At 38.0% G+C, this 14,620-nt stretch overlaps 1 protein-coding gene across 1 annotated transcript in view; it reads left to right on the plus strand.

Annotated features, from left to right (window-relative positions):
- LOC101856650 (26S proteasome non-ATPase regulatory subunit 8) overlaps nucleotides 1-8,342 on the plus strand; it is a 10,596-nt gene extending 2,254 nt beyond the window's left edge. The window contains exons 2-8 of the mRNA XM_005096966.3: nucleotides 1,916-1,988; nucleotides 2,626-2,728; nucleotides 3,668-3,761; nucleotides 4,717-4,815; nucleotides 5,479-5,552; nucleotides 6,541-6,652; nucleotides 7,762-8,342. Of these exons, the coding sequence (XP_005097023.1) occupies nucleotides 1,916-1,988; nucleotides 2,626-2,728; nucleotides 3,668-3,761; nucleotides 4,717-4,815; nucleotides 5,479-5,552; nucleotides 6,541-6,652; nucleotides 7,762-7,896 (690 nt within the window). The 3' untranslated portion in view covers nucleotides 7,897-8,342. The remainder of the gene's footprint in view (nucleotides 1-1,915; nucleotides 1,989-2,625; nucleotides 2,729-3,667; nucleotides 3,762-4,716; nucleotides 4,816-5,478; nucleotides 5,553-6,540; nucleotides 6,653-7,761) is intronic.
- Nucleotides 8,343-14,620: the final 6,278 nt, after the last annotated feature.

Here is a 14,620-nt window from a genome sequence, read left to right on the forward strand (position 1 = left end):
TCTCTCTCTCTCACTGTCCCCTGACAAAATTGCATGCTTTCAGCCAAAAGGCTCGCCCTCTCGCCCTGAGTGATCGTCCGAGCCAATGCGCTCAGCGGGTGAGAATAGCCAAAAGGCTCGCCCTCTCACTCCGGGTGAGAGGCCTATAACTGCGCTATTCTCACCCGGATGAGAATAGAGGTGGCCTTCATAATGATACTTGAGCGACAGCCTGGCTCATTCAAACCTTTATTATGATACTGGGAAATACAGTTTATACACCAGTGGTTTAGATTCAACAAAGTCGCCAGGACTAGCCTTCAATTTAGTTTAATCTGGGTGTTTGTTAATAGCAAATGAGGTTTATGTATGTATTTTATAATGTATTCGACTTTCTCAATCAAAAGCAGTTTGTTTTCAAATAAGAGGCATTTTCATTTCCTCTGATACCGAAGAAATGCCTGAAAGTTGCAGGAAAATACATTGAACAGTAAACTCTACCAAACACACACTGCAAAAGGACTGATTCCTTCAAATGCACGCCTGTGTCATCCATCATCTATACTTATTGGTTGCCGAACAAGTTATGTTGCTGTGTAGAGCCTAGCATACGGCTACGTTTAATTCCACAGTCCAGCCCGCAATTCATTCATAGATCTATGTCAAGATTAGCTTATATCATATCAGAGGCTGGGGCAAAAAATAACTTGACGTGTTTGTATCTCCACTGACCTTCTACGTACGGACCTCTTGTACCCCCATCCCCCTAGACCATGGAGGCCAGATCGCCGGATTTTGCCGGCAAACCGGAATTTTGAACGGTCCGACCAAGCTTTACCGGAATCTCGCCGGCATCAATCGATTGCGATCATACCCCCGACGGGGTGGACTTTGCGATTTTGTTCCGTATCTTGTGCTCCCGTCACATGGACGGGAACGGACTCCAGTGCTAGTTTTGCAACTTGTTTCATTTCATGCCGAGTTTGGCAGAAGTTGCATGGTAGCTTTTTAAGTAATTGAAGGTGAAGGACAGTCACTTCAACTGAGGTTGAACTGACCGGAACTTGCGTTATGGTTTTTTTTCTATACAGCTGATAGTAATTTGACAGTCACGTCGCGAAGTAACGGTCGAAGAAGTAGCATGAACAAGAATCATATATAATTTCGCTGTTTTCTATACTTCTGTTCGTTTTACTAGATCAAGTTTTAGTGACTCAGAATATGATGTGTCTGATAGTTAGGATCCTGGATATGTGCCCGAGTCATAGTTTTAGGGCTAAATCTCGATCTAGCACTAGAAGATCTCTTGTACTGGTGTTATTGTTTGCGCAATATTGGTCCTGCCTCTGTAAAAATAAAGTGGGCTTTCACCATCGGTATCCTGCTTTTGAAATTTGATTTTATTCCAATCTCTTCAAAAGTTGCAGTTGTTTTATAAGTACGTTTTGCTTTGTTTTGATACCTAGTGTCAGTGCCATGATTGTGAGTTAAGAATCCCGTCTTTTCTCATTTTGTTCGGCATCAAGACAGAGTTTAATTTAGGTTCAGGCTTCACTTTGTTCTCTTCTTCCCATAAAGTAGGCTACTTGCATGTCTCAAAGATTCCCACTCGTGAGGACTGGGAACAAACATAGCTAAATCATCTCTCAATACCTAAACCGTTTGCCACATATTTCTTCTAATCCAGAAATTCTTTTTTGTACAAGATTTCAAGATGCTGTTGCAAATTTCAGTTCATTATGACTTTGTTCTAGTGTACTTGTAATTCATATATATCATTATCATATAATATATTGCATTATTTCCGCTTTGAAGATTTTAATTGTAGAGAGGGAGTGGACTGAAAATATTGTTTGTCTTATTTGGATGGAAGTAGAAATGAACACCCCTCTCTCCTATCCGCTGAATCTGATGGTATTAACTTCTTCTTCTACAGCTTGCTCTCACCAGTGTCGCCTTTTTACCCACAACAGAATCGACTGTGTCAAAGCAAGAACTGCTTATTGCACGTAGGTGTTTCTATTTTGTCTTTGTTTCGTCTTCCTGCACTTTTGGCATGGTTGTATTCTGCTCCAATTTTTGTTTTAGGACATTTACTGCTTCAGAAACCTATTTGAAATTGTTGGCAACAATAAAAAAAAATTTTTTTTTTTTTTTAAATTAAAAAAAGAAGAAAAGCTAGTTTTGGGTCAGACCGTCAGATGTGAACATGATTATCATTGGAAAGATGATAAATTTATACTTTTTATGTGTATGTTACCTAAAGTGAAGGATATTTCGGTTTTGTGTTCCCACTGAGCAGAAGTGAAATTTATAATTGATATTTCTATGAATAACAGAAATTGCATCTTAAAGGCTATGTGTGGCCTTTTCAATGTATAGTCGAACCTTTTCAAACAGCTACCTGTATAAACAATTACCTCTACAAATAGCCACTTTCCATTTCTTCCCTTGCATATTTTTATCTTAGACAGTTTCAACTGTTTTATAGTTTCCTGGTTATATTTTTTATGTATTTTGGTAAAATAATTTTTTGGTTTATTTTTGTTTTGCAGGAGAGAATTTTTTTCTTAGACAGTTTCAACTGTGTATAGTTTCCTGATTTTATTTGTATGTATTTTGTTAAAGTAATTTTTTGTTTTGCAGGAGATATTCTGGAAATTGGTGCACAATGGGCGATAGCGAAAAAAGATATTCCCGGCTTTGAGAGATACATGGCACAACTGAAATGTTACTACATGGATTACAAGTAAGTTCATTTTTGCTTTCATTCATTTCTTCTAAGCCTGCTATATGCAGTAGTTTGTTATCATCAAAACTGTTGCGTGTAGGGGCCCTCAGTACATAATTGTGCTGCTGCTACTGAGTTACAGAATGCTCATGATTTATAGGTCCTGTTCTCTTGACTTATAATTGTGTCTGTTGTCCTTTCATTGTCAAAGGTTGTTTTATATGGGTTTATCCTAACGACTTACACTTACAGTAAAAACCTTATTTAGACTTACATTTGTGAGGCAGCGTGGTGGAATCAGGCTCTCTTCAAAATAATCAAAGAGAAGGAACTTGCATTTTTCCGCAGGTTTGTGAATTTTTTTCAAATTTTTGTTTTTTGGATCAACACCTTTCATACCCATTAAAGAACTCATTTATATGTGGATTTTTCTGAAAAACGTGGATTAAAGGTACAAAAAATGTAAATTTTTAGTTACCACGGATTCTTAAGCTAACGATATAACTATTCTTTGGCGGCCATTTTCCCACTAATTTTGCCTCTGAAAATAGGTGAACCCCACCTCCTTCTTTCGCACATATCTCGACTTGTATTCAAGATAAATGGATATTTTTTTCATCCAAAGAAAGACAAAGTAAACAAGCTTTAAGATGATACCAATAACTCTGCATGCCCGAAAATTGAGGAGAGCCTGATTCCACCGCGCTGCCCCACATATTATGTCCTTTATTTAGACCCACATTTGTTGTTCTGTATTGTGTTTACACTTTGCCGTCACATCTGGCTGATCTGCGACAATAACCACCCAGTTTCTTTGGATTTTCCCCTAAATGCCTTTGCCTTTGATGGCAAGGGTTTTTCCTATATGAGCCTTGTGATGGCAAAGTGTTACGGGTAGAGGTCTCAAAATAAAGGTTAGATATTTATTTTTTTTTAATTTCTTTTTCTCTTCCACAGAGATGATCTTCCAGAGTCAACTTTCAAGTACCAGCTGTTGGGTCTCAACTTGTTGTGTCTTTTGTCTCAAAACAGATTAGCTGAGTTCCATACTGTGAGTATAATGGTTTGTTGTCATAGTAACAGGCATTGCTGCTGTCGGCAGGTTTCGGAAATATTAGCTATTTACCTTTGTTTTTATCCTTCAAAGTTGTAAGTCAGTGCCTGTGGATATATATATTTATGAGAATTGCAGTAGACTTTTGTGCCTTCAATATTCAGGACACTTTCACTACTGCCAGTGGTAATGATAATAGTTTCACTTGCCCACCGTATATCCTGTTGTCTTTATTAGATGGAGGGTGGATAATGGGTATTCTGGTTAGGCTTTCGTCATTCTTCTTCATTTGAATGATCATACTGCTCTACCATGTTCCTGAAGAAAATAGAATGAGTGGTTGGAGGGCGCCACTGGTAGATCTTCTTTTTATCTTTCCCTCTGATGTTTCTGTCTACCTCAGGGATGCCAAATCTCAGGTTTTTCCAGGTTGTTGTTTTTTTTCCAAAAATTATTTGGCGTCCCTGAAGAAGAAGGCCACTGCCATAAGGTCCTTCTTCTCAAAACAGATATAATATTACTGGAATTGATGAAACAAAGTCCCCAAACCCTTGCAAAGTAAAGGGGAGAGGTAAGAGAGGTGTTTTTGTGTGCTCATTTAATACCTTTACAAGGTTTGTTTTAGGTGAGATGTGGTGCTCCACTCATTTTCTGGGATTTTTTTTCAAAAATCGTTTGTCATCCCTGCTACCTGTCTTGCTTCTTCCCTTCACTAAGCGGCCATTCTTGTGTTGATATTCTTCTCTCTACTCAAACTCAGGAGAAGAAAGTGGCAATATTATTGTGATGTGCATTTGATGTAAAAATCAATTTGCTCGTCTGAGATGAATGATTTTATTGTTTGGCCATCAACTTTCTTTTAATAAATACACTTTGACCAATGCCCACAACAGCCCTTCATTGTGATTTTGTGATCTAATGTCAGTGTTGTTGTTCATTTGTTCTATTGAAGGAACTGGAGCGTTTGCCTGTAAAGGAGATTCAGTCTAACATTTACATCAAACATCCAGTGAGCATGGAGCAGTATCTGATGGAGGGAAGCTACAACAAGGTAAGTTGCTCTCGTCTGTCTATTGACGCTTATGTCTGCTTATTGTGTTACCTGTTGAAATCGACTGTTTGGTAGTTGGGTCAGAGTTTTGCAGTGCTCGCAACTGTCCACTGTTTCACAATGATGTCATTTTATTTATTAATTTTAACTTACTCCCGCAGAATGCCCTGTTCTGAATTGAACACACTCCCTCTGTATCAAAATTAAATTTTTTTTAAGTATTGTTTTCAAAAGCAGCTAGGCACGATTGAAATATCAAACCAATTGCATAACTTGCGTTATAAAGTTTTAATTGAGGTAGCAGTTATTGTTTTGAGACATATCCCCATTTACTGGCTGATCAAAGTTGGTCCACTAAACAATTGGAGTTCTATCTTCTTATTTTTCATTGTCCCGTCTGTCTGACTCAACAACTAAATGCAGAGATCTAAATCTTCATCAATGTTTGATTCCTCTCTCTGGCGAGGCATAAGTTCATTTAATCCTCCCCTTCATTGTCATGATATAACTGTATAGTTGACCATCACAGAAGAGACCAAAAATTGCACAAGGAGGTTTGTTTATGAAATGAATTTCTTCAGTAATTTTTTATATACATTTTGGATTATCAAAATTTGTTAAATAACGTACTTTTATGTGTTTCTGGTTTTTGCTTTTTTTCAGGTGTTTTTGGCCAGAGGCAATGTCCCTGCTGAAAACTACAACTTCTTCATTGACATTTTACTCAACACCATCAGGTAGGTCATTCCCATGTGTTGTCGTCACGTGTGCCAGCTGGGGTAGGTTTGGGGCGTTAACTGTTTGAGATAAATGTGTGGATCAAATGAAAGTGGCACGGGTCAATGTGTGGATCAAATGAAAGTGGCACGGGTCTTTAGCATGAAGAGTTGAGACCCCTGTTGTAGTGGGTGTTTGGTGGGTGTGGTTTGCTCCTTCTTTCCTATCAAACATCTATCACCCTTACCTCTCCTCTTCTTTGCATCTTACTCTCTAGTAACACCTCTAATCTTTGACACTATTGTGATCTATTCTTATTGCAAGTGACGCAAAAAATGTTACTAAAACAAAACTAAACCCAACCTCTGTGGTAAATGGTCCTTTTTTGAGCATGATATGTTCATTTGTTTGTGGTCTGTGTGGGGTTATCTTCGTTTGTCTGTTGTGATATATGTCCCCTTGTAGTGCAGAGGCTTGGTCCGCTGCTACTCAACGCTCTGTGAATTGTGCGCTGATGAAACTATAGAGTTTCCCTAAATAAAGTGTTTCCCCCTTTCCTGTCCCACGCCTGCCAAATACTCCCAATAAAATCGGAGCTCTACAATTTTTTGTGCCTGTCAAAGAGCCCTGATCAGATTTGCATAAATTCAAATTTTATCTTGAATTTCACAGGACCAATGTTTTAAGTTTTTAATTTCACACACAACTAGAACACTGTCAAGTGGGTGGTTGGCGGGTGCTCTGGTGTGGTTTGCTTCTTCTGTCTTTCCTATCAAACATCTATCGTCCTTATCTCCCCTTCTTCTTTTTTATGTTTGTTACTCTCTTGTAACACCTCTAATCTTCTTATGACCTTATGCAGTTGCGAGTGCCGTAAAACCTCTACTAAAACTAAAACTGTCATCTTTGCCAAAAGATTAGCCTCTTGTGTCATTTTTAATGAAAAATGTTCTTTCCTTTTATTCCTGGCCCTGATATTCTACTCCAAATATCTTTACCTTTGTCTAGGGATGAAATTGCGGGCTGCATTGAGAAGGCTTACAATCAAATTGGACTGAGTGAAGCTGCCAGGATGTTGTTCTTCGAGTCCCAAAAGCCCATGAAGGATTATGCAGCAAAAGTAAGTTGTTTGTTGTTTTGAAACTTGTTTTGATTGGAATCCAATACATAATATATAGTCTAGCATGCACATACACAATTGTTGGGATGTGAGACCTTTTTCTTTTTGTTGGAGTTTCGCTATATGAGAATTTCTCGTATGTTTGTTGGGGGGGGGGGATTCTGTTTGAGCAATCTCTTTTAAACCAAAGACCCGGCAAATTAAAAGAAAATCAGGCGGCCTCACATATTTCAGTTTATGCTGACTCTACTGTGTACTTTAATTTTTTAGCTGGATATTTTGTTTTGGCTTTTTATCCTGTCAAGCAGTAGAATTTGGGCTTTTTCTTGAATTGTATTCTTTATTTCAACAGTGTATAATTCTATGGTGGCTACATATTTCAATGTTCTCATGAATCCTGAAGTTTGGCATTTGTGATAGGTAGCGCCACCTACAGTGATGTGATGTGCGCAGCATATTGTTACTTGTGAGATTGAACAATGTGTGCTCATACATATCACAACATTCTCTTGATATTTTCTCTCTGTCATATTTTTGCATCAATGTGTAAGATTGAACAATGTGTGCTCATACATATATATATATATATCACAACTGTCTTTTGATATTCTCCCTGGGTCATATTTTTGCGTCAGTGTGTAAGATTGAACATGTGCTGGTACATATCACTTATCACAGCTGTCTTAAGATATTTTCTCTCGTTCATATTTTCGTGTCAGTGTGTAAAATTGAACAATGTGTGCTATCACAACAGTCTTAGGTAACATTTTGTAGTTCATGTTTTCATGTAAATATCACTATCCCTGACGAGATCTTATCTTGTTTTCATATAAATGTTGTTAAGACCTTATCTGTGGATGATTGGCGGGTGTTCTGGTGTGGTTTGCTTCTTCTTTCCTATCAAACATCTATCATCCTTATCTCCCCTTCTTCTTTTTTATGTTTGTTACTCTCTTGTAACACCTAATATTCTGGCGGTCATATGACCTTATGCAGTTGCGAGCGCCTTAAAACCTCTACTAAAGAAAGAAAGACCATATCTCCATAAATGTCACCGTTATTTTGACTCGCTATGTACTTTCACTAAATGTCATGAATTTCTTTTACAGAGAAACTGGAATGTAAGGAAAGACAACTTCTTCTACTTCACACAGGAAGCCAAGAACATGGACCGTGCCATCCCAGCTCGCCTGCTGGCCGAGCAGAATATTGTGTATGCACGAGAGTTAGAAATGATAGTTTGATCTTTCTGTCTTTAGCTTTCTGACTCCCGTCACTTTTGTAACATGTCTGTGAACTTGTCTTGGGTTTTCACGGGAAGAATCGTTTTTGGAGGGTTTTTTTGTTTTGGGTGGGGGGGGGGGGGGGGGGGGGGGGGGGGGTGTGGGGGATTTGGTTTTCATCAACACTGGATGACAGGCAGGTGTGGTGATTGCTGTGGGAATGAAAAAAGAGATGATGAGGAGGAGGAGCGTCTGAAGGAAGGGAGCTGTGTGAAGTGTGTACATAGAGGTTTTTCACTCACCTTTTGAATCAGTTGTCTGGATGAAGGTACCATGGATTGTCAGACTGTGAACAGGTGTGTGTTTGTGTGTGTGTTGTTCTGTGAATGGTTGGATGAATCAAACTCGTGTATTATTGAAACTTTTTTTTTTGGACTCCATGAATAAAGTTAGCAAATTAATTTTCCATTTGCGTGCTCCTTGTTATTTATTCTGGTAATTTCTAGAGGCTTTGGGCTATAAATCTATGTTATAATTGAGGTGACCAAGATATAGATCGTGGGTGGTTGGAGGGTGCTCTGGTGTGGTTTGCTCCTTCTTTCATGTCAAAGATCTGTCATCTTTATACTTTATCTCCCTCCTTTTTTTTGTGTTTGTTACTCTCTTGTAACTCCTCTAATCTTCAGCACTTATATGACCTTATTGTGTTGCAAGTGCCGTAAAACTCTAACGAAAAAAAAAAAAAGATGTATATCAGAAGTGATAACCCCTTCTTTGCCTTATGACCTATCTGGTAGGCTGCATCATGAAAAAGGTTAATTTTTAGCTTTGTGTTGTACTTTGGACATCATGGAAGTTGGCAAAGTTTGCTGTTACTGGTTGCCTGTACTTGCTCTTAACGCTAATTCTTCTGAAAGATTTAGATACAAGAACGGCGTGGATTCGTGTTGGGGGGGTGTCTAGTCTTGCAGATGAACGCGTCCCCTCACAAAAATTAACACCAAAATAACTTTTAAATAAAAATAGGCAGCAAATTTCACATTTTGATTTAATTACATTTGCAAGTTCATTAAAATTACGGGGAATGTAGGGAATGAGGAAAGTGACACTTCCAAAGACCCTGGGTCCGAATACGTCATGAGTTGGCGACATTTAATGATGTCCTGTCTTACGAGCTTAGCTGAAAATCGCTGATCACAGTAACAAAGCTCACCCTCTGGCAATGAAGGTGTTAAAAAAATATGTGAGGCAGTGTGGTGAAATCAGGCGCTCGTCAAAATAATGAAAGTCGATAATTTGGCATTTTTCTGCAGTTTGGGAATTTTTTTCGAATTTTTGTTTTTTGGCTCAACACCTTTCATGCCCATTAAAGAACACATTTCTGTTTGGATTTTACTGGAAAAACGTTGATTAAAGGCAGAAAAGATACATTTTCATTTTCCACAGACTCTCAAGCTAAGTAAATAACTCAACCTTGGCGGCTATTTTCTCGCTCATTTTCCCTCTGAAATCAGGTGACCCCACCTCTTTCAGTCGCCAATAGCTTGACTTGTATCCAAGATTTTAAAAAAATTTATAAATATTTTTTTCATCAAAATCAAGGCAAATGGACAGGATTTAAGAAGATGATACCAATAACTCCATATGTCCTAAAATTGACAAGCGCCTGATTCCACCGCATCACGACACATTATTTTGCTGAAACGGAGAAAAGTTACATTAATGCAAGAATCGACATACTGAGCTAGGAAAAAGCAAAAGAGCAGACAGGAAAGAAGTTCACTACAGCCACACCCTACAACCACCCCCAACAATTTGAAAAGCCAACATGAAAATGAAAAGGAACAATCACTAAAGACTAAAGAGACAAAAATAGAAATCAATAAAAGCAAAAGGCAAAAAAGACTCCTCATTTTTGCTTTATTCCTCGGTTCAATAAATTCCAAAGTGATGAGAAACGTACATATATACTCCATTGTCATAACCATTCACTCAAAACCCAAAATCCACATTCGTACAGAGAAAAACTCATCTTGCATCATAAAAACCCATTCAGCTAGTTGTCTGTTTAAACACAAAGAAAATCTACATTCATAACACCATTCTACACCCAATCAAATTCGAGTACGGTACATAAATTAAATATATGAATATATATATATAGAAAGGTGTATCAATAAAATGGAGCAGACGCAAAAACTGGTCAAACCACAACATACAGTATAACACGGATAGCTCGAATTCGCCGGGACCGGCCTTGGTAGTTTGATGGATATATCTTACAACGATAAAGAAGGAAAAAAAACAGTACCGCAGGCACAGTTCCACAGACGCATGATTTCGAGTCGTCTATGTTCAACCTATCCGTGTTACACTGTTGTGACAAGAAAAAGCTATCATGTACATGCATTGTCATACAATATATCATTACTTCACAATGGAACCTCTCTCCAGACATCATCACTGAAAACAACATCAAGACGTGATGATGGATGTGTTGCACACAAACGAACGAGTATTTCAGGATGAAAAAAGGAAGACGGCATCACAATAATAAGACAACATAGCTGCTTTGTATTCCTTTTCAAAACATGAAACAGCCAAAATGCCCAGCTAGAAACGCACAAATTTATTCCACAAACCAGTAAACTGAAGTGTTAGGTCAAACCAACGTGAATTTCTCCAAACATCGCCTTATGTTGTTTTATTTATTTTATTTAGTAGAGGTTTTACGGCGCTCGTTACTGCATAAGGTCATATGAGCGCCAAGGGGTGGATGTCAACAGAGAAGTCTTTACAGGGAATCTGGCTTACTCTGCTCACCTCTCTAGCTTCAACAGCACGAAGTCTGTTTCGACTTTCAAGGCACCCCAAAAATAGCGGGTCACAAGAGTGTGACAAACATAGAAAAGAAGTAGAGGAAAATGACGGTAGTAAGGACCGCATACAGAAGAAGATAAAATTTACAACAATGAAAGCTTAAAAACAATTTGACCAATCATAAGACAAAAATTCTTGCAAAACAAGTTACCGGTAGTTGTTTCGTGTATTATTTCTCCCATACCCTGTATACCTGAATCCCATTTCAATGCTCCGTTTCTATTCATGGTCACAGAATCTGAAGTAGGCTACATTAATTAAGGCACATGACAATGACATGAAAAGGGCAGAATTCAACACAACAGAAAGGGCAGACGGTACCATACACTCATACTTTGATGTATGTCACAAGAGAGTTGTGTATTACATCTTAAAACCAAAGTCTAAACCTAGGACTAGGACTTCTGGCTTGAGAGACATGCAGCACCGCACACACTACAGACAACAATACAACCAGAACAAGAAACGTTTTCGGCCAATACAAGTTTCTGTGAAGAACTCAACTTTCCATGAACAGATGACAAACACATCAGTTAACTTTTAAGGGAATTAACACATATAATAGTTTCTACAGCTTCTGGACTCTCCGCAGAGAGCGGGACACCAGAAAGCACATTCTTCACCCACCTTTACACGACACCCCATTTTGACTTTTTCATTATCATTTCCCTACCACTAAGTCAGTTAATTAGTTTCATCGGACTTTAACTTTCAATGCATTTGTGGATTTGTGTAAATTTTATCAGGCTATTTTCCCTTCATCATAAAAAAATCCACTCCACTAACTGTAAGAGTTTAACACAACTGCCATCTTGAATTCAAGGAGGCTATACATACTGCCATCTCCAGGCAAAGCAACATCTGACATAATTGAGATATTTAGTTTCGTTTGGTTGGTCTAACCCATATCCTCACTTCTTGTGTCAAAGTCAACAGAGGCAGGGTGACAAAGCTGCATCCAAAAGAGTAGTTTTGAAAGTGGTAAAGCTACGTAACTGACAGACCTCAATCTCACTGTCGATGGCACAGTGATGTAGGCCTACATGTGTATATATCTACATTTCCACTCACACAATCGTTTTTAAAAGTGATAACTTTGGACAGACCAAGCACCAAATGAATTTTTTTTCTTCTCAAAATGATTAAATGTGCAGCATGTCTTTCAGCCTTTGGACAGCAACTTAACCCAACACACACAAATTTGTGAACTTAAGAAAAGGAGAAAAAAAAGGGCTGCAAAAAAACACCGGAACAATAAAGGAGAAGCACTATACAACATCCGCACAGCAATGTTGGTGTTTGAGTTATTATATAATAATATTAATAATAATATATAACGTTTATATAGCGCATTTCCAAAACAAGGGAAATTTATTATTAGTACTGGGGAAAAAGAAGCAAGGCAAATGGAAACATGAACAGAGCAAGTTACATTGGTACCATGTGCAAGAAGTCGAAGAAACTGTCCTTAAAAAACCAACAATGTGAACTGTTACATGGTGCTAGCGTTAGTGCCCGACTAGTTTCATCATAAATATGGGGAAGAAAGAAAAGGCTGGTTACAACAGCTTTTACTTTTACAATTTACAAACATTACAATTTTATACACAAAAATAAAATATTTTAGATTTTCCACACAGGCTGAAATTAAGATGTCAAGGCTATCACTCACTGATCGATTCGATCAGGGTACATGTATTGGCATGAATATCTCAAATAGAGTACAATGGAGTCCGCTTGAACCGAACAAGGTTAATCTGAAATTGATCATCCATTACTAAATATAATCCTTGAATATTCCCTTCTTCTAGTTGAGCAATCTCTTTAAATCGAAGAAAAATCCGGCTGTCCCACACATTTTAGTTTGAGCGGACTCCACTCCACTGTACATTTGTACTGTTAGTTCACAAACACGGGTCAGGAAGACAAAACTTTTTTTTGATGAGAATTTCATCCCTTACCAAGATCCTTGTGTGACCTCGATGACCACAAATCAAAGTCTGGGGGCAGAGTGATGACAAATACTGATACAATGTTGAGCTGGTAACAACATGTTCATCCAATGTATCCTATCCTCACCACATGATTTGCTTTACATTAATTCTTATTTCTTTCCCTCGGTCTATCTTGCTTTTTTTGGCCTGTTGTTTTTGTCTATCTTGTTTCTTCCCTGCACTACCAAATGACTTCTTGTAGTTGTAGCCATGCGCATTTCTTTTCTAACACATCCCCCCCTCTCACAAATTTAAAAAAAAAACAAATCTATGTTTTACCAAAGGAGAGAATTCGAATCTGACAGACGTGCAGCATTTAAGAACAGAAAGAAAGACCTTCCCTCAGCAACAAATCTCTTATCGCTGGTTACGTATCTATGTAAGCAAAGCCACTGAGCTCAGGTTCAGTTAATTTTCCATTAACATTATATTGCTGACAAACCCTCCTCTGGTACAGTCAGTGTGCTGAACCCATCAACAATATATTCTAAATCTTTGACCAGTCTCATCAAAAACCTACTGCAAAAATCTTAAAGCGGACACATAAAGAAGAGGAGATAAGTTTTGTAGTTTTAGTAGAGGTTTTACAGCGCTCGCAACTGCATAAGGTCATATGAGCGCTAGAAGATTAGAGTTGTTACAAGAGAGTAACAAACATAAAAAAGAAGAAGGGGAGATAAGGACGATAGATATTTCATAGGAAAGAAGAAGCAAACCACACCAGAGAAGAGGAGATAAGATAGCGCCATTTTCACTATACTGTTGTTACTATATATGGCAAAGAAGAATTCAATACTGCCATCCTCTTGAGCTTCACCACTAGCTACAAAGCAACAATGACAAAGAGCTGACAACGAACATAGGCATTGTAGGACAACTATGACAAAGAGGAGTTACAGACACAGTACATCAAATTCTTGCGATCGGCAAAACTTGGCGGAAAGAAAAAAGTTTGACCCGTGTCTAAATCTTTACCCTTTAAACGTATAACAATTGTAATCTTTGCTTCGTTTTTTCAGTCAATGCGAAGGATATAGGCTACCTTTCGCAGACAGATTTGTATAACAAAAAGTCGAATAAGCTAAAACAGAATAATGAGCTAAAATAAAACAAACTAAGACAAAACAAGATACAAGCTAAAATAAAACAAGCGACAATAAAAAGTGTGACATCAACAAAAGACCTGGTCCAGTTTCAATGTGGCAACAATTTGGGCTCGACAATCTCATTTTTTGGTAAACTGGTCAGACTTCTTGACACGACAAAACAATTTTTATTTCTACTCCCATTCTTTTCTTCAAAGCACTGGTCAGGTCTCATAGTGAACTTGCCAGTTTTGAGTGAATCCCCAACACAGTCCTTTAAAAGGTCGCTTTTAAAGACAAGTGGGCTAACCCAGATTTCGGGGGTTTCCAGAAATCTTGACCTACACCAAAAGTGGGCATTGCCCTACCTATAGGAGAAGTTTGGTCTCATAGGTGTGTATATTTGTTTGGTTATAGAGAAAACTCTCCTTGTCTATTGAAGAAACTGAACTTTACCTTCGATTTTCTCAAAACCGCATTTTTGGGGGACAGGCCCCTTGTCCTTAATAGCGACCAAATATGGACAAGAAAACTAGTTCTGAATAAATATCATGGCCACTAATTTCCAACACAAAAATCATGACATTACATTGTACCTTATTTCACATAAAAAACAAACCCCCCTTGTCTTAGACAGCAATAACATAACAAAACTAAACAATAAAAGAACTACATACAATTATAAAAACACTAACACTACAAAACAGCAACAGACACATCAGAACATAATGCAGTCAAGACCTGCAGAGGCGACCATCATCAAACTCATCAAGCAAAAACTGTCCG

The sequence above is a fragment of the Aplysia californica genome, unplaced genomic scaffold, assembly GCF_000002075.1.
Source record: "Aplysia californica isolate F4 #8 unplaced genomic scaffold, AplCal3.0 scaffold00143, whole genome shotgun sequence".
NCBI classification, from domain to species: Eukaryota; Metazoa; Mollusca; class Gastropoda; order Aplysiida; family Aplysiidae; genus Aplysia; species Aplysia californica.